The sequence below is a fragment of the Trichoderma gamsii genome, assembly GCF_001481775.2.
Source record: "Trichoderma gamsii strain T6085 chromosome Unknown Scaffold_39.2, whole genome shotgun sequence".
In the NCBI taxonomy this organism is placed as follows: domain Eukaryota; kingdom Fungi; phylum Ascomycota; class Sordariomycetes; order Hypocreales; family Hypocreaceae; genus Trichoderma; species Trichoderma gamsii.
The window spans coordinates 112,604-132,198 of record NW_020171376.1 but is presented as its reverse complement, the minus strand read 5'-3'; the positions used below and the strand labels follow the sequence as shown (position 1 = coordinate 132,198).

The window sequence follows — 19,595 nt, the reverse complement described above, 5'->3', positions numbered from 1 at the left end:
AGTTATATATAATTCGCGCAAGAATTAACTTCATTTCCGCATATGCTAGACTATAATTGTGTCAGCATGCCACATTGGATGATCTAACCAGGAAATTAACAGGTTGACAAGGCTATGAGAGACTTACTTGCGGCCAAGACAGTTTCGTGGCCCAATAGAAAAAGGCTGCAGAGCGTCCAGTTTATCTCCAGCATATTTCGGATCATTCATGAAACGCTCCGGCCGGAAAGCAAATGGATCGGTCCATAGGCGTTCGCTATGATAGATAGCCCAATGCCAGGTGCTAACTGTCATCTGAATGCACACATGTTAACCTCGCCAAACAACCATGGGACAAAGAGACACTTACACCTTGCGGAACGTATTCTCCTGCAACGATTGCACCGCCTTGAGGAACTGTTCGTGGAAGACCAAGAGCAACTGGTGGATACAAACGCAGAGATTCGTTTATGCAGGCGAGCATCAGAGGGAGGTTATTGACTGACAGTAGCGTTATCTCATCTTCTGAATTGTAAGCTTGGCGAACTTCGTCGACAACCCTCTGGAATATTTCTGGATTTTTGAGAAGTAGGTATGTGATACCAGCTAATGCTGTGGCTGTCGTCTCTGAGCCAGCAATGATCAGATTGCTACTATTTTGCATTATCTGTCGCATATCGAGATTCTGTATTTGTGTTAGAAGGCAATCATGAAATATGCAAACGGAAACTTACCCATTCTTTAGCCTTCTGTAACAAGCCCTCTATAAAGTCTGGTCTCTGCATGTTTAACTGGCAACGCCTCTCTAGCTTTTCCATACAGAGTCTGTTATGCTCTCGACGATACTTATTTAGCATCTTCAACATGGGCCGTAACACCCACTCATAGCCAAGCAGTTTAGCACCTAGAATTATAGGACTGAAGCGCACAGCTTTGCCAATGGCAGCCACCCAGGGGTCATATTTTGCTCGCTCTAAGCATCCAAATGGCTCACCAAACGCCAGGTCACCAATAATGTCAAAGGTTGTCCAAGCGTACCACGCAGTCATGTCCATCGGCCTTTTAGCCTGCTGGCCGGTTATAGGATCCATAGAATCGCGGTCGATGCAGTATTCGTGAAGCCTCTGAATAAGAAGATTCACATAACCGCCAATAATGGGCTCCTGGTCTCTCATACTGCGCTCACTAAATCCGAGGCCCAGTTGTTTGCGTAGACGAGCATGGTTCTCTCTGTCTTCGTTCATGATGCTGCGCGCTTCACCTTTAATGTGATATGAACGCATAGGCTTAATCATCTCATCATCTGGTGGTGCAACTCCAATTCGCCGACAATAAATGTCCCTGAAAGCATCTGGGCTTTCAAATGCAAGCTCATCGGGTGCAACTCGTACCACTGGCCCATACTTCTTGTGCCATTCATGCACATCAAACGACAGCCTACCTTGATTGAACCGTATCACATATAATAGTCTCTTTGCTCGAAAGAGCCATGGCCCAGGAAAGTGCCTTAGTGGGTGAAAATAGATGTTGTAAATAATTTGGATGGTTTCGAATAGTACCAGCTATAACATGCGTTAACCAAATATGCTCTTCTACTTAATATGCCTAGGTGAACTGGGTGAGGATGTACCGATCCGAAAGCAAACTTGGCAATATCACCTATGCCGGTTGATGCCATTACGGTTTTAGTCTATTTGGAATGCTTGAAAATTGAACCAAGAGTAAGAATCTAAGTAATGAGAATTATCTGCAGTTTCAAACACTTTTTACATACACGCATTGGGAAGGCTTCCAAATATGGCTACCTAATGCGATGTCAGCATACGAGTCCAGATCAAGTAGACAAAATGAATCTGACTTCTATCGATGCTTCAAGTATAGCCTTGGATGCTAAACCCACCGGTAGCATAAACCCGCCGAGGTGGATACCTCTACACATGTCATCCTACGTTGCATACCAGTAGCCTTGGCTGTAAGATTCATGTATATACTTGTTACGTATTATTCTTCGCTTTTATCAAGCATGAAGAGAAACTGAATAGTGCGAATTACTGGATGGCTGTTGTCAAGGAGCCAATCATTTTAATAATTTCGTTTATTTAAATCTTAACTTTCAATGTCTATTCCTGAACCCCCTCAACATCATTGATTTAAGGTCTTCAATTAGAGAGCATTTCCGGGTTATGAATCCAGGTTTTTGGTAAAAGTTTATCTGTATACAATTACCACCGAAGCTGATGAAGCTTCGAGTTAAAATAGTCAAAAGCTTCTTGGCGGAAATTATCTTGGCCAATCTCCAGCCCATGATCTGTAAACTGCATCATGTCTTTGGTCTCCTTCTTGTAATTTGGCCAGTTGGGAAGAGGTCGTGAGCCTCCGTCAATCATGCTAATCACGTTGGGGTTCAAGTGGTGAACAAAGCTAATGAGATATTGAGCCATCGCAAGATATATTGGCTCTGGGAACCCCGTAGCGAAAAGTGCAACATCAGCTTCATGGAATGTGCCAATAAATGGTGTCTGTCGTCCATATGAGGACATATAACTCCAAGATGGCACTAGGTCTGAAATAGCTTCGAGCACGACCCGATGTTGGAAGGCAAAGCATATGTCTCCTGTGATTGCTGCATTGCGTTTATAGCCCGGGTATAGCTCATTGGCATCTCCGGTATTATACGGTGATCCATGTTTAGGCTCATCGGGATAGAAGGAGAACAGTTTTTCGAAGACGGATCTGGGGGCATTAGGAGCAATGCCATGAATCACGTCAACAAGAGCGTCCTTGGTCTGAGCCCTGTACAGCGCTAGAGCAAACAGTGTCCCCTCATCCTCCATAGTACCAGCCAGTAACGGCACAGAAGCAATTTTTGCCTGTTTTGCTTTGATCACTTCATCCGGGGAGAGAGGAAAGAAGTCATCAGTTGGATCTGGTCGAGGGGAGAATGCTACAGCTATACCGTCCTGATTGAACATGTTGGGTGTCACATTCGAGGCGTTTAAGAAGGCCTCGTAAGATAGCCCTCTGAGACATGCAAGCGTATCCTTTGATGAAGCACATCCAGCTGTTTCAACAATGGTGTCGTACACTTTCTGTGCCACCGGAGCATTGACGGGGAGTGCCGGCCCAGCAGCACCGGAGTTCAAAATAGCTCCACGGAACAGCGGCTTCCCCTTGTAGGAATGGTCGCCACCATTGATGAGCATGTGATCGAAGACGGACATGCTTCCGCCTGATTCGCCCCAGATAGTGACTCTGGAGGGGTCTCCCCCAAAAGCCTCGATGTTTTCTGCGATCCAGTTCAAGGCAAAACGTTGATCGCGTAGTCCCAGGTTTGTGCTGCCATCCTTCTGGAGTTCTTTTCCTCCAAGGAATCCAAATGCAGATACTCGCCAATTCATTTGAACCACTATAGTAGGATGGCCCATGGAAGTTGAAGTGTTGACAAGTCGAGCAAAGTCATACCGCTGCGTGGAGCCTTGTTCAAAACCTCCTCCGTAAACCCAGACTAGCACTGGCAGCTTGGCGTCAGCTGCCGTGGACGCGGGCCGTTGGATGTTCAAAGTCAGGCAGTCTTCGCCCACATGCGTAGGCTCGTTGAAATAATTGCCCATCATCGCCGCCAGCTGCTCAGGAAGCTGGGCAAGCATGTTTGGATCTCCTCGAACTTTAAGGGGCGGACATGCCTTTGGTATTGATGTTGCCTGGATAGTTCCGAATTTGCTTGTTAATGCTTGAGGCGGTCTCAGCCGCAGAGAGCCAATTGGAGGCTGGGCATAGGGAATTCCCAAGAACGAGTCGACGCCATCTGTGCTCAATCCGATGACGGTTCCGTTCTCGATGCTGACGCGTGGTGGCCCTGATGCCGGCCATTGTGCGAAGAAGGCACCAATGGCCGTGGCAACTGTAGCAGCTATAGCATACATAGTTCCGCTGATTACAAGAAACTCATAATATTGAACCCTTTTTGCACATTTCAATCCCGTTATTTCACATTGTTCCTACCCAGCTTATAGCCTCCATCATGCTCTGAATTCAACAAGTCAGCAGAAATGAAATAACCGGACTTGCATACTTGTAGCGTTAACCAGAATCAGTGGCGGGGTAATACGCCGTCCACGCCGACACCGATGAACCATCCGAGCAGGCAGAGCTGCAGAGTACATGTTGTAGGCATGTCCTCTTGAATTGCCCGAGATCTTACGAGACACGGATACAAAGTTGCCTGTTATACCCTAGTGTCTTATGCACATATAGAGATAAGCATGCCGGCAAATGAATACTAGCAAGATGACCACCCAACCAGCCCAGCTAATGCACCTAGTAAGATCAATGTTGACCATCAACAGGGGTTTGGAGATCTGCATATACCTAGGACGTGTAAGTCTATCAGTAATCCGCGATCATGTCGGCCACCTAGCTTAAAGCCCGATCGTATGGCCTTAGGATGTTTGTAAGCAAGAAGTAGGACTTTTGTAATATCCAGCTTCACTTCTTTCATATATGTGTTAGCCACAAGATATACAAATATGTGTTAGGACGTATTAAAGATATGTGCAGCAAAGTTGGATGACGATTGTTAGTCTTATAAATCGATTACTAGGCTTGTTTGCTGACTGATTGAATAAGGTATAAATGTGAGGTATAATGAATTGAAGCACGTGCGAGTTGTATAAGGAGATACATAGATAAAGGCAAGTGAATGCGTATCTATAAAACAATTATCGCCGATCGTTATCAGCGCCGGATCACCGAGTTTGTGGTGTGGAATCAAGACTTGCATGCTGCTTTTATACGGTTTTACACGGGCAAAGTGGTGTGGTACAGGCTAGTGAAACCGTATAGCGGGCGTTCCATAAGAAATACCCAATTACTGTCAATCTACCGTAGCATTGGCCTGCAGAATCAGTGGATACTCACGCTTTATTATATACAGTAGAATCTATTCTTGGGCCGTCTTGCAACAAGGAAAGGTAAGGCGGATCTATTTTCCTCTTGAAGCAATTACCCTTACGGTAGTCGGTCCAGGTCCCTGTAATAAATAATATCTAATCACGGCGCACTAAAGGTTGCTGAGTCCCGTCAGCCACTTTTCCGGGGTAATACAACGAGCTGAGCAGCAAAAGCCTACATCACCATACGACATACCTCGGCCTAGGACATGGGCTCTTCCTTGGCAGAATCACGACAATTCGCGAAACACTCCTTGGAGGCACACAAACCTATTGGCGCACACATGTGTGCTAAATCTAACGCGGCGAATAAGAATCTCGATCGAACCTAGCGCAGCGATAGCCGCAAGATTGTAGGATCAAAGACGCATTCTGTAGTACCTAGTAGTGCTGATGTCACGTCTCAAGCAGCTTCATATTTCATATATTTGCGTCGTACACGTATCATTGTGTCCCCTTAGTAAGAGATTGGTTCGGCTATCATTCGCCAACATAAGACTACTACCACATTGCTCAGGTACCGATACCAGCAAGCGAGTTAACCGTCTTTAGTAGGTCTCAATTCACATGTCTACCCTTTTCCATTCAATCTCATCTCAGTGCAAGCAACTCATTTCTTACAAGTTACCTTTGCAGCGCGTAGATATGTCAATATCTATCTCATCAACTTCTGAGGAAACTCTTTTGCCATTCCGTCGTTCTTGCGATCGATGTCATGATCAGAAAGTTCGATGTATGCGAAGCCAAGGAGAAAGTCATCTGGCAATAGCCTCAGAACCATGTTTGCGATGCAAGAAATCAGGGGCAATCTGCGTTTATAGTCCACAACAAAAGCCTGGCAGACCGCCACTCTGCAGCGAAATGCGTGACACGGCTCCTTCAACTGTCAACCACAGGAAGAGGCCTCCGCAGTCTCCAGAACCAGCGTACTTATCTCGCCTTTCACCGGCTTCATGCCCGCCCTCGGCAAACTCGCTACACAATTCAGCTTCTGCAGACAACTCGCTGCCCGTCAACCCCGCTTTGTTTTCGCCATTCACAATGGCTGATGCCTTAATTGATGGCAGCAGCAACGCATATGAAGCTGATTTTTTGATTGGCGTCTCAGGTATGCCGCCAATCGAAACCCTATCTCCAAGACAGAAAAGCTTTTTTCCAGAAGGACCAATTTCAGAACCTTTCGTAGACCAGACTGAGAGAGATACTGAAGAGTTGGGCAATCTCAGCCTCCGAGTCTGCCGTCTGAACAAAGCGCTCTCTTCTTCGTATCCTTCATCCCTCTCTATATCCTCTCCATGTTTAAACGATATTTTCATTTCCAGCGAAATTCTCGTGGGCATCATCCATCGAAATATTGGCGGTAAATATGGCAACAAAGCTGATAACTTTGTACCCGACACTGGCCCGCATGAATTTGATCTCTCCGCGAGCTGGGAAGATGTCGATTGGCTTCAGCAGCGGATATCGGAAAGGCCAACGGTATCGCCCCCAGCCGACCGCAGAATGCCAGATACTGGCATCGTGTTAATGGTCCTTGCCTGCCATCAGCGCTTACTCACAACCTTGGGTGGAATCTTGTTTTATATATCGCGGCATCTGCGACAGCAGCAGCCTCCAAATCGCCCTCTTGGGGCGTCACAGTTTCTAGAAATGCCAACAACACAGGCCATCATTAATGTCAAACTCGTGAGCCATCAACTTCAGCGATTGGACCATGCTGTCGGCTTACTAGGGGATAATGGAGCTTCGAAAAATTCCATCAGAAGCAATACAGCAAGAGTAGTAGCAAATTCCAATGATTCACTACCTTCTTCAAGATCATCGGGGTCTCCATTGTCTACTCATGGGACAGCTGGCCGTGGCTCATTGAGCAAACCAAAGGATGTTTTTGATGACGATGACAGTGAACACGAATCAGATATAAGCAGTAACAGCGCATCGAGCGGATCTCATAAGGCCATCAGCTCAGCCTTGGCCATGATGAAACGTCGTCATGAGCAGTTGCAACGTCAAATAACAACTGTGAAGCAGCTTATTAGACAATTTGATTCAATTTAAAAAGCTAGTCAAAGTGGCAAAGGCATAGTACTGATACCTTACATAGTTAGCACTGGTAATTGAGAAACATCGAAGCATTTATACTTTATTTTTAGTTTACCATCGTATCAATAATCGATAAAATCTCCAGGGCGTAAAGCATAATGTGGGTGAAGTCATCTGCCGTATTTAGCAAACATGTGCTGCGAAAAGGTGCATGATTAATCGAATTGACAAAACAAAAACTCCGGTTTTATTCGCCTGATTTATAACCGTTCAAAGTTTCTCGGCACAGTTAGCAGGACATGATCTCACATATTCATGTAAGCATATTTTATTCTATTTTTCGCTAATCTACGTAATCCGTCTAATGAAATTCACTGTTAGCCGCTGCGTTGAACTATTGTGTGACATATCGGTGGGTATGAAAAATATCCTCCGATGAAGTTCGTGAATTACGCCTTTATCCGGAACCATTCGGTGGCCGAGGACAATTATAGTTAGAAAGCATACCGATGGTCTCCTTTAACTACAAAGAGGGGATGTATCATAATCCTCGACTACGCAAGTTCCACTAGTTCGATTTTACAGTAAGAGGTAACTTATTGAACTGAGGGAAATGTCAAACCCTACAGGTGCTGAAGCAACAGCAAATCCTGATAGATTTGTCTATCACCAATTATTCACACCCAACTTCTACCATGACGTGTATCCATCCATCAAGCCCGAGAATCTGCAATTGAAACAGGATGGACGTATCATCCTAATCACGGGGGCCAGTGGGCCGATAGCGTCAGTAAGTCTTCTATAGTCTATATGGCATAACATACAATTCAAATAGCCCAATTCGAAGAGTGAAACGCCAACACATTACTCATTTAAGTATAGGAACACGCAAGGTTTTTCGCAAAGGCCGGAGCAAAAGCGATCATTTTAACTGCTCGTCGTCTTGAAGCATTGGAGTCGTTGAAGAAAGAAATTGAAAACATCAACTCAGCAGTCGAAATCGACTGCGTTCAAGGTGACTTGACATCTGAAGAAGATGTCAACAGCCTATGGAATAGCTCGGTAGAAAAATTTGGCACAATCGATGTCGTTATCAGCTGCGCTGCATCGCGCTCCCAAATGAAGAAAATTGGAGACACAGATATTCAGGGATGGTGGAGCGATTTTGTTTGTCAACTTGATGTCCAAATATGTTAACGGCAAATATCAACTGACATTATTTCTCAATTGATGACAGGAGACCAATGTCAAGGCGCTTTACCTATTAGCCCGCCATACAGCAAATTTGAAGTCAGAAAACCCGGTTACTTTTATCAACGTTACAAGTAGCATGGCTATTGAAACTATCCCTACGAGGTCAAACTATGCTATTACCAAATCAGCAAGCTGTCGACTCATAGAATATCTACACGCTGGTAAGACGTAATGTTTCTTCCTCGTTTGTTCTTACCTGTTTCTTACCATAACAGAACATCCGAATGTGCGAGCATTCAATCTCCATCCAGGCATTGTTCCGAATGGGGTGCAATTTGCTATGCTTTCGGGAGCGAATGTTGACACTGGTAAGTTAAAAATTGCTTCATGGCCGAAATCTGTACTGAACGCATATTAGCTGCATTATCCGCTGGGGTGTCGTTGTATCTTACCACTCCTCAAGCGGAGTTCTTAAGGGGAAGATTTATGTCGGCAAACTGGGCGGTGGATGACCTGGAGGCTAAGCAAGATGAGATTGTAAAGCAAAATCTACTTACAACATACATCAGAGCAAAGTTTGGCCCAGGAGGGCATTTCGCTCAGCAGTAATAGATGAAGTTGACACATCATTAGTAAAGGAGCTTTTCTAGGCATTAAAACACTTCAACCCTCTTATATAAACCATCTACTCAGTATGAACATTGGAAGCAATGATGAGTCAAGCGAAATTTAAGATGCTATATCGAAATTAAGAAAGTGTTTTGTTGAGAACTCTGGGCCACCTATCTACAGATTGTGTATGTATCTGTCCATATGTACATCTCTAGATGTCCAACTGGTAGGTAACGGCAACGACGAAACAAACCCATGCGAATAAATCAACAGATAAAGAGCGTATAATATGAATTTTCAACCATCGAGATAGCAGTGACATGATATCCTCTTGTCCAGCAGACTTATCCCCGTATTTCAGAATCGAGACGATTGTGGGTAAGATGATCGGTGCAAATAGAGCATGACCCACAGTCATGCTTAGACCAGCTTTGTACCACCACAAGGATTGCTGTGGTGTAATAACCGAGCTCTGAGAGTAGATTGTCGCGATAGAGGTTGCCATAGTAGTGATCCATGTGACGGCAACCCGAGCCGACGCACTAGGGTAAAAGGCCTTCATGTAAGATGGAAGAATCTGAGGTGATTTCGGCCTCACATTTGGAATGGTGAACAAATGAAGGTAAAAGTACTGATCCCAAGCAAACCAGATACAAAACGAAGAGGAAATTAGCGGCGTAACGCGAAGGAGCGCAGACGTTGATAAAAGCGCTGACATTCTGAGTTGCTTCTGCTCGATTCGGTAACAGGTAAATCAGCTGCAAAACTGCCACAAAAACGACTGCCTACGTTGAATAGACTGATGAACAGATAGATTTCTCCCTCTTCAGTCAATTTAATAGAGATCTTACTATAGTATTCTTTTCTCCGTTTTCTATTACTGCTAATATAGCTGTCCATAAGGCCGGCCCCGCCCTACAATAATACAAACCCGCCGTAAGACAGGATGGATTCAGTCTACAGAGGGGTGATGAGCCTACCGTTCGGCAAAGTTTGACAAAACCCACCGATATCAATCAGTAGCCTGTGCATCTCGGTATACTAAGGCTGAAGAACATAGTGGTTGTCATCACAGAGACGCAATGCAACAAGCAAGACATCAATTACATGAAAACTTTTCTCATTGTTGTTTACAAATGGGTCACAAGAGAAGTTTCTACATATATACTGAGACAATATTAATCTCGGACCGTGATTGATTCCCTCTGTATCCCGAATACATCGTCAAGCCAGCTAAAGGTTTTGGTATGCAGCGCTGCTAGAGCTGCTACTTTCGCCTGCAGTGAGCCTTGGCCTGGACTGGAGGGAATCCATAGCTCGTGTTTCTTCTCGCTGCCGCTGATGCTCGTCAACTCGCTGTAAATTCGCTGTGGCCCTGCCTCTACCGGAATATACATAGTATCACGGGATCCCGTCACCAATACAGGGCACTTGATCTGACTCAGGCGTGTCCCGCCATCAGGCAGCGCCATGCTGTAGTTCTTCCAGGTGCGCATTGCTGCTGCAGGCGATGGGATTCCCGTCGCTAATCTCGCGTGGCCCAGCTCCCACTGCTTCTGGAAATCAAGCGCAAGAACTATCCAGAGCAGCGTGTTGAATATGTGATCTGGGATGTACTGCTCCTCTATGGCCGTCATCAGGGGCCCCGATACGCGAGCTCTCGTTAAACCAGCCAAGTCATAGAATCCATCAATGGAGATGCAGGCGGATACCCGTGGATCGAGTGCTCCGCGTAACGCAAAATAGCCGCCCATGGATGCGCCTGCGATAGCTACCCGCGACAGATCTAGGTTCCATTCAGGGTGTTCGCCGACTATCCGTTCAAGATGGTCTAAAACATGCCCAACAACAAATTCCCAGTCTGGTCGTAGATGAAGTTTGTCGCGGCGAACAACAATACCCTGGCCCGGTCCTTCGAAGGAAAGGGTTGCATATCCCCTTGTCCTCGCACCAGAGGCTGTAAAATAATAAAGCTCTTCTTGTGTCGAGTCAAATCCTCCTGTGCTAATAACAACGGGTGTTTTCCCAGGGAGTTTTGATGCAGATGTTGGCATGAAAAGATAAGCAGGTAGCGTAGCACCATTTTCGTAGGGTATTTCAAGAAAATGAACCGGATCATCAAAGAGCTGGCATGCCTTCTTGAAGTTGCTAATAGACTGGCTGATTGTTGATGACAGGCGCGTATCTTCAGGATTGTGGTGTAGTAGGAACTCGCTGGCTCGACGATAGTTGGATGAACGCAGAAAAGCCCATCGAGCTGCTTCACGATCTCCAGTTCGCAATGCGGTTTCCGCTATTTCCTCGCTTTTCAGAGCAGCTTCGGACCAAGCACGATACCAGCTCTCAGGATCATTACTTCTAATCTTATGAGCCGCTTCCAAACACTCTCCCACCTCGGCACCTTGAAAGGGAGACGTGCCGAGTACACGAAGATACTCAAAGTTGAAGAATTCTGACGAAATTATGCGCTGCATTCTACAATCACTGCTCACCGACTCTGGTTAAGTGTATTAGGACAGTCTGTATCATGTGAAATGTATGTTTATAATGGTAAGCCTTAGAAAGCTGTATTGGCTTATGCTTGCTATCATGTGCAGCTGTTGGTATGTCGGTGGGTTTAGTCGGACAGTTTAGCACTATTCAACCGAGGTGCAATAAATTTTGATTGAATATAGGTACGGTGGTATAATAGACAGTCGCTGTATTATAGCAAGCAGGCGCTGTAATATAGCGCTTACCAGAATCAGAGACCGGAACTTCAAGTATTGGTTTTACACGAAATTTACAACACCCGGTGAGAGTTGAAGTTCCAACACATACATAAACTATATACAGTCTTTAAACTGATTCTTGGTATCAGTTATTCTTTCCACGAAAACTGACTCTTGGCTGTGATATCTTTCGCAAAACTCGTAATAGGAATCGTAGCCGTAATGTCCGACAGAACAACGTCGGCCCCGATTTCTTTCTTGATCCAGTGTGCCATATCAACCGCAACCAGCGAGTCTACGCCATGGGAGTAGAGCGCTTTGTTTGTATCAATTTCTCCAGTGTCCACTTGCATCAGTTTGGCCACCTCGGCAACCAAAGCATTCAGTACCAGCTTGGAAGCTTCGGCTATGCTTGTGACGCCTTTGAGCTGTACCCCTAAGGACAACGATGATGGCTGTATATCCTCTCTCTCAGCAGTCAAAGAAGTCTGCTTCGCTCCCATTGAGGCTAGTATGCTGAATTTAGGATCGTCAAAGTAATATGGCCGTGGGATTCCAGCTTGCTTCACCATGCCGATAGTTGGAATACCCGTGATAATCTGGGCCGGTGTGGAAGAGCTGCTCTCAGTTTGCTGCACGCTGATAGCATGCTCAACGAGAGTGTGTAACTCATTCTCATCAAGACCGAAAGCTTCTGCCCAGTCACGAGCAGCGCCAACAGCCCCATTTCTCGCGATGATTCCAATGTCCTTTATAACCCCGAGATTGATAGTAACAGCTCGCAGGCCAAGAGAGCGACGGAAGTCAGCCAGGCCATCTTGGTATGCGCCGCCAAGAGCGTAATTGCTTTGACTACGACCACCAATAACGCTTATAAAAGACCCCAGAGCAACGAAGAAGTCGAGATTGCGAGGCAGTAGTTCATTCAGATTCCGACTGCCCTGAAGCTTGGGACCCACCGCCTCAACCCACTGTGTGTAAGTCATATTGTGAAGGATGGCGTCGCGGAGTACAAGTGCAGAGTGAATAACGCCGGAGATGGGTGGCATCTCTCGAGAACAAAGTGCGAGCGTGTCTTCCAAAGCCGAGAAGCTGGCAATATCACATTTGTAGACTCGTACGTCAACTCCACTGCTTGTGAGATCGGTGACAAGCTGCTTCTGCACGTCTTGGACCGTTCCACTGCGAGAAATGAAGCAAATATGTCGTGCGCCAGAGTCAACTAGGAAGCGCGCAAGACTTCGTCCGAGATCACCGAGACCTCCAACGATCAAATAGGTCGACTCCCCAGATAGCTTCAAAGATATCCTTTTCGGTTTGCATAACACAGGAATTAGGTCATCTGGAGAGAAAGAGAGAGCAATATTCTCTAGGTTCTCCGCGGATTTCATCAAGTCCATCGCTCTCTCAATTTGAGATACTGGATATACGGGTACAGGGGTGGCGGGTTTAATTATGCCTTGTTCCATAAACTCGAAAGTGTTCCGCAAGATGCCCGCCATGATCTCTGGGCGTTGGCTTTGTATGTGCCCCATATTAACGGAAGCAAATATGTAATCTTTGAGCGGTGGTCGCATCTCTCGTAACATGCTTCTTGAAGCATCCTTGCTCGAGATTTCCAAATATGTTCCACAAGATGCCAAGCAGTTCCATGTCTCCTGTAATTGTTCTCTAACAACAGAATTGAGTATGTAGTCAGCGCCAGTGCCGTTGGTCATACGGAGTATGGAGTTCGAGAAGTTTGAGTCGCGTAAGGCAAAAATGCGATCGTTGGCAATGTTGTACAAGTCCTTGAGCAGATCTCTTTCGCTAGCAGACCTGATAGTTGCAAAGATATCCAGGTCTTTATGCTTGGCCAACTGCACCGCGGCTTGCCCGAAATTGCTTGCGGCATCATGGATAAGGATAGACTGCCCTTCTCGAATACACACGATATTCATGAGAGCATGATAAGCAGTACAGTTCACTAGGGATAAGCAAGCAACGTCTTCAAAATTGAAACCTGTAGGAATCCTCTGGCACATGCTGGCCCTGGTCCGGAGGACAGTTCTATGCGTTCCGGGAGCTAAAGCGAAGACGAAATCGCCCGCTTGAAACTGAGTAACCTGATCACCCACGCGAAGAACGATGCCGCTGGCTTCTAGCTCTAGTGCCGCATCGGAGGCTGGGCCTGTTCGAGCTATAACATCTCGGCGACTGATAGAGTATTGTTAGTAACCGAAACACCTCAAGAGTGGTCTGGTAGAAAATGATATGGAGTCATACCTCAATGCGCTTGCTTTTGTACCTATTTCGATCTCATATTCGTCCAACTCATTGTTTCGTAGCTCGTCAGCTTCAAAATATGGAGATTCTGAAACTCCATCATTGCGGATAAAAAGCTTCTGTGAACCAGTTGTCGAGCCAAGAGGCATTAATTCAACAGTATCCAGATCTGGACTCTTTTGTGACAGCCGTTCATTTAATTCTCGATTTTCAACAACCCGTGGGACATGCAAGACTCCATCAATCTCTCTGAATTCATTTTCTGTCGTTGTTGAACTCTCTACCTGATGAATCAAAGCTGCGGCTCGATCTAGCATTGTGGCACAACCAGTGTCCAGCTGGAGAGTCTGAAACCGAATTGCAGGAATTTCGTTGCGAACAACACGCGCGAACCCGAGCGCAGAAGAACGTTCAGGGTCCGGGAGTGCAGTAACCCATTGCAAGCTTGAGGCCTCGGTCGCAAGTCTCTTTAAGATTTCGAAATCACGCTGCGTCAAATTTTCCAAGAAGGGAAGCTCAAATTCTACAAGAGCGATGAATCTCTTGCCTTTATGGTCAATGTTGTCAGACCCCCAAGCGCAAACTTGACTTGAGATACCGTCGTTTTGTAGTAGTTGTGAGACTTTAGAAGCAAGCTCTTGAGCTGCTTTTGAACAGTTTGGTGTCTGCAGAATCGTGACCTCATCTTTGGGTCTTGTAGCTGACGCGACTAACACAGAGGTTTGATGCAGCGGTGATGCATCAAAGTCGGAAGAGATGAAGTCAATGCCAAACTGATGATCATTGAATACACTCTGAATAGAGTCAAGCTTTAGGGGCCGACTTGAACCGTCGTCACGCTTCCTGTGATATTGTCAGATAATTATCAACCGCGAAGGTAGATCACCAAACTTACTTCCACCATTCGTATATGCCGCCTAAGACAGGCAGTACAGTTGATCCCGGATTTGTTAATTCGGCTATACATATCTTTCCACCATCTTTTAGCAGACCCTTCAAGTTTGCCATTGTTCTTTGAAGACTTTTGGAGTTTGAAAATACATTGCATCCAATGATTATGTCGTAAGAAGATGGCTCAAATCCTTGCTTCCTAACATCGAGATCGATGTTCAGAACTTTAAGCTGACTTGGTATTAGGAATGTTTGGGTTAAATCTTTGACCTCTTGAAGGCCTATGGCGCTAGGGCATGCATAGGTATAGTTCACTGTATCTGGGATGTCTCTGGCCGAAGCAAGGAATGGAGATGTATAGTCGGCGCCAAGCTCTAATATGGCAAGATTCGGCTTAATTTGTGCCATTATAGCCACGATCTAGTAATTTGTTAGAACGATACGCTACAAATGATCAGGTTGTACCCTTGAAAATACCTTGATTAACTTGGTTTGTGAAACGCGCATGCCACGTAGCGAGTCAATAATCTTGTCCACGCTTTTCTCAGTCCCAAGGAGACTCTCGGGATCGACTGAAGCGCATAGAACCTCTGTCAGCGATTTGCTAAGTTTGTTATCTGCGAATAAATCTTTTTCAAGAGGCAATGAAGAAGTATTTAGCTGCTGTTTCATCCACTTGGCAAAATTCCGAAGCTGTAAGTTGGGAATCCGCATCCCGTTAGCCTTTTCTATAGCTTCTCTGATCGCGACATGTGCAGTCTGCTGCTCTTTCATGAGATGTTGTACTTCTGCATCATCCGGCTTATGAATCTGATCAAGCATTTCCTGCTTTTTACCAGACGATAATAAGTCAAATGCCGGTATCCAGTCCATTTTGCAAGTGAACGGGCTCTCTCGAAGGGAAGTCGAGTCACCGTCTCTCTGCAACGTCCGACTGACAACTTCAACAACGAAGCGTAAACCTTTGATGCTGATCACTCGCTGATCAGTCCCTTCATCGAGCATAAAGATATTGGAGACGGCTTCTGAGGAACACTGTTGTGATATTTTCGCACACCCTTTGAAGCGAGCACCAGCTTCGAAAGGAATATCTGCTTTCACCACAATTTCCTCGACATAGCTTTCGGTTAACGATCCTTTAATATTACCGTCATCCCCCTTGAAGGCAGCAACAGCAGCTTGAATCGTGCCGTTCAGGGTAGTGGTGTGAATAACGTGAGGTCTGGCTGCTGGCAGAGCCGCTGGAGTCGAGCCGTGATTGACTATCTCAATAGTACAGTAGCTTTGTCCGCGCGTATCATAGCGAATATCTCTTAGACTTTGGAATGAAGGGCCATATTCAAGACCAACAGATTGAAAGTCCTGATAGAAAGTTTCCGTATCTTGTGAAACTTGGCATTCTTCTTCCGCCAAGAGATAAAGGTCTCTCATGGCCTGCTCGTCATGTGTGCTTTCTGTGCTCACTGCCGCACCTGTTGAATCGCCGTATTCGATATCCAAAAGACCTGAACAATGAAGTTGTAGAGAGTCATCGGAGCCGCTGGAAGTAATGCTAAACTCTAGCCATCCTTCACTCAAAGTCGTGGCGTCGGAAGCAGAAGCTCGCAGCCGCGTAATGAACTCCGTCTGAGAACCTTCGTCTATAGTAATGCTATCACGAATTTGTATGTCTCGGAGCTTATATCGATTGACAGCGCGACCTTTATCTGCCACCTGACTCGCCGCTTCTAACGCCATAGCGATGTAGCTTGCCGTCGGATATTGAATCGAGCCCTGTATTTTGTGGTCACGTAACCAAGGCTCTTCTGCAATCCGTACAAATCCTCTCCACTGTTTCTCAAGTTGGGCAAAAGATGGTAATGGAGCACCTATCAGACTAAGCCGCGGTGATGATCTCTGTTTGATTTGCCGTGTAAGACGAGATTCATTCCAATATGACTTTGTCTTGTTCCAAGCGTACGACGGAAGAGTCACTATCGGAGCCGGAGGACTGTTGAAAGAGGCTGTATAATCATCATTGCAGGTATTGATGGCAAGGATATCTGCAGGTAAATTGCGAGACACCAAATCGCAAACAGCAGTCAACATAGTATCGACGGCATTTTTGCCTCTGGACATCACTGAACGATATTCTGTGTTGAGAGCACCAAAGCCGCTCAGTATCTGACGGATAGGTCCTTGAAGCGCCGAATGTGGCCCAATTTCGACCATAATGTCAACAGAACAGCCATGATTCTGATCTTCACGGCTTTTATATCGTAGCAGTTCTCGCACCGCATCAGAAAATAAAACAGGAGATGTCAAGTTTGTAACCCAGTGTGATGGCCCAAGTTCTTTAGCGCTGATGATGTGTCCCGTCACCGAAGTGAACATTTGTGGCCCATTTGGTGGCCCTTGTTTTGTCTTCATATTTGCCAGAGCTTTAGTGTATGGATCTTTGACAGCCAGCATGTGATGAGAGTGATAGGCAGTGTCGACTTTGAGTTTTCTTGCAAAAATTTCGCGCTCCTTGAGCTTCGCTGCCAACTCGTCAATGCCTGCCTCGTCTCCCGAAATTGTGACGCTCGATGGAGAATTGACACAAGCCACAACGCATTTCCCCTCGGTCAGCTCATCGAGCCACTTTTGTGCTTGTTCTGCCGATGCTCCGACAGCCATCATTGAACCTGTTAAGTCCGGAGATGACTTCAGCAACTCTGACGAGAGTTTACCTCTCCAGTAGGCCACTTTCCACGCATCTTCTTGTGATATGGCACCGATTGCGTAGGCGGCCGCGATCTCTCCGCTTGAGTGGCCCACAACTGAGCGAGGAGTAATGTTCCAAGATGTAAGCAGTTGAACAATAGCAACTTGCAAGACGGTACATATAGTTTGGCTATAAAGCGGTTGGTTGATGTTGGATATCGCATCTTCTCGTTGCAGTTCCTCCATAACGGACCATGGACAGCCGATTTTCCTAAGATACCGCTCTGCACTCTCAACACTTTCACGAAAAATGCGATATTGCAGAAGCTCTATGCCCATACCGGCCCATTGCGCACCCTGGCCTGTAAATATGAATGCTAGCCGAGGTTCACTATTTGATCGGACCTCGAGTGACGTCGAAGCTTCCAGTGCCCGTGTAAGTTCAGACACAGTCGAAGCCATAAAAGCTGTCTTCCAGGGCAAGCGAGACCGTCTTTCACTCAAAGTGAAAGCCAAGTCGCGGAGAAATTCTTGGCCTGACTCATGTCTAATCTGCGCATTATCCTTCAAGTATTTGAGAAGAGTTTGTCGTTGACGTGTCAGACCACTCTGGTCCGAAGAGCTCAAAATCATCATGTATGGCAAAGACGGAGAAGAGTCTTCCTTATGTGAACGGAGCACTTCTCGCCCTTTTGGAGACGTTGGGATAGTGTTATGAGGAGCCTTGATACCTCTTGCGGAGAGGTAGTGATATGCATCGTCGAGGATAATATGTGCGTTAGATCCACCAAAGCCAAAAGAATTGACGCTGATGCGTCGGATTCCTTCTTCTGGCCAAGAAACTTCTTCCGTAGGAACAGAAATCCGCCACTCCTTGAAAGGAATGCGAGGATTGGGATTATGAAAATGCAGGCTAGGTGGTATCAAACCATGTTCCAATATCTGTATAGACTTAATAATACCGGCTAAGCCGGCCACTGATTCAAGATGTCCGATCTATAGAGCCTAATTAGTAAACCAACGTATTAATAATTAAAGGGCAATAAGCAATTGAAAACTAACATTTGTCTTCACCGAACCAACCCAAAGAGGTTTGTCTCTCTCATGCGTGATGGTATTTGCTATTGCATTTAACTCTGAGAAATCGCCGGCGGATGTCCCCGTGCCCTATCTTGTATCAGCGACTCTTTATCAAGAACTAGAAATAAAGCAAGCTGCCGTATTGACTTACATGTGCTTCGAAATAAGAAGTATCTTTGAAGTCAAGTCCCGCAGAGCGATACGCTTCACGAATAAGCTCTTCTTGAGCTTCACCATTCGGCATTGTCATGCTTCTTGTCTTGCCGTCCTGGTTAGTTGCAGAGCCTCGAATGATGGCTCGAATAGTATCACCATCTCTAATGGCTTTCTCGACTGGCTTAAGAACCAGAGCTGCGAATCCTTCGCCCCGACCGTAGCCGTCAGCTGAAGCATCAAATGCCTTACACAACCCGTCTGGAGAGAGAAACCCTTGATTTGATAGAGCATTAAACATGTTAGGGCTGAGAAAAAGGTTTGCTCCTCCGACAAGGGCAGTATCGCAATCACCCGAGCGTAAGCTCTGGCATGCTACGTGCAGGCCGACAAGACTTCCTGAACAAGCAGTCTCGATTGTCATGCTTGGCCCTTTCAAGTCGTAGAACCAAGAGATTCTATTAGCGAGGACTTCTGTTCCGAGACCAGATACCGAGTACATCGGTGCAAAGTCAGGATCTTGGAATTGCATTTCTCTCCAATCATGTGTAAAGGCAGATATAAAGCAACCGGTTTTGCTCTTGGCCAACTTATCCAAAGTAACACCGGCATTTTCAAATGCTTCGTAAGACACTTCCAGCATTAGCCGCTGTTGTGGATCCATACTAGCTGCCTCTTGCTGAGTTATGGAGAAGAATTTGGCATCAAATACTGAGACATCTTCTTTGAGAAAATGCGCTCGATTGGTGATGCTCGTGTTCTGCCTGCCTTTACTTGCACAATAAAAGCCATCGCTATTCCACCTGTCCCGCGGGATATGTGAAATTGCAGCTATACAGAGTTAACGAAGGACATCATATTGCCTCTAATCTGTATACATACATCTTCCTTTGCATAGTAACTCCCAGAATTGCTCAGGATTGGTTGCATCTCCCGGAAAGCGGCAAGAAAGTCCAACCACTGCGATTGACTTGTCGTCGTAGGCTGGGTGGTGAGCAACATCACCGTTTAAAACGGACTCGTAAAGACGCAT

General features: G+C 46.0%; 3 protein-coding genes across 3 annotated transcripts; 1 reads left to right on the top strand and 2 right to left on the bottom strand.

Annotated features, from left to right (window-relative positions):
* Positions 1-2,201: 2,201 nt before the first annotated feature.
* TGAM01_v208793 (hypothetical protein) lies at positions 2,202-3,902 on the bottom strand (the record flags this gene model as incomplete). Its single annotated transcript, XM_024550411.1, has 1 exon — positions 2,202-3,902. One exon carries the CDS (start codon positions 3,900-3,902, stop codon positions 2,202-2,204), a length of 1,701 nt encoding a protein of 566 aa, XP_024404839.1.
* A 3,682-nt stretch (positions 3,903-7,584) lies between these two features.
* Positions 7,585-8,774, top strand: TGAM01_v208792 (hypothetical protein; the record flags this gene model as incomplete). Its single annotated transcript, XM_018800803.1, has 5 exons — positions 7,585-7,761; positions 7,854-8,153; positions 8,209-8,386; positions 8,441-8,533; positions 8,584-8,774. 5 exons carry the CDS (start codon positions 7,585-7,587, stop codon positions 8,772-8,774), a joined length of 939 nt encoding a protein of 312 aa, XP_018666268.1.
* Positions 8,775-9,955: 1,181 nt separating this feature from the next.
* Positions 9,956-19,595, bottom strand: TGAM01_v208791 (hypothetical protein; the record flags this gene model as incomplete). The annotated part of the gene is made up of 8 exons (XM_024550410.1): positions 9,956-11,274; positions 11,661-13,684; positions 13,754-14,596; positions 14,649-15,064; positions 15,122-18,325; positions 18,561-18,838; positions 19,133-19,393; positions 19,445-19,595. The coding sequence occupies 8 exons, from the start codon at positions 19,593-19,595 to the stop codon at positions 9,956-9,958; spliced, it is 8,496 nt and encodes a 2,831-aa protein (XP_024404838.1).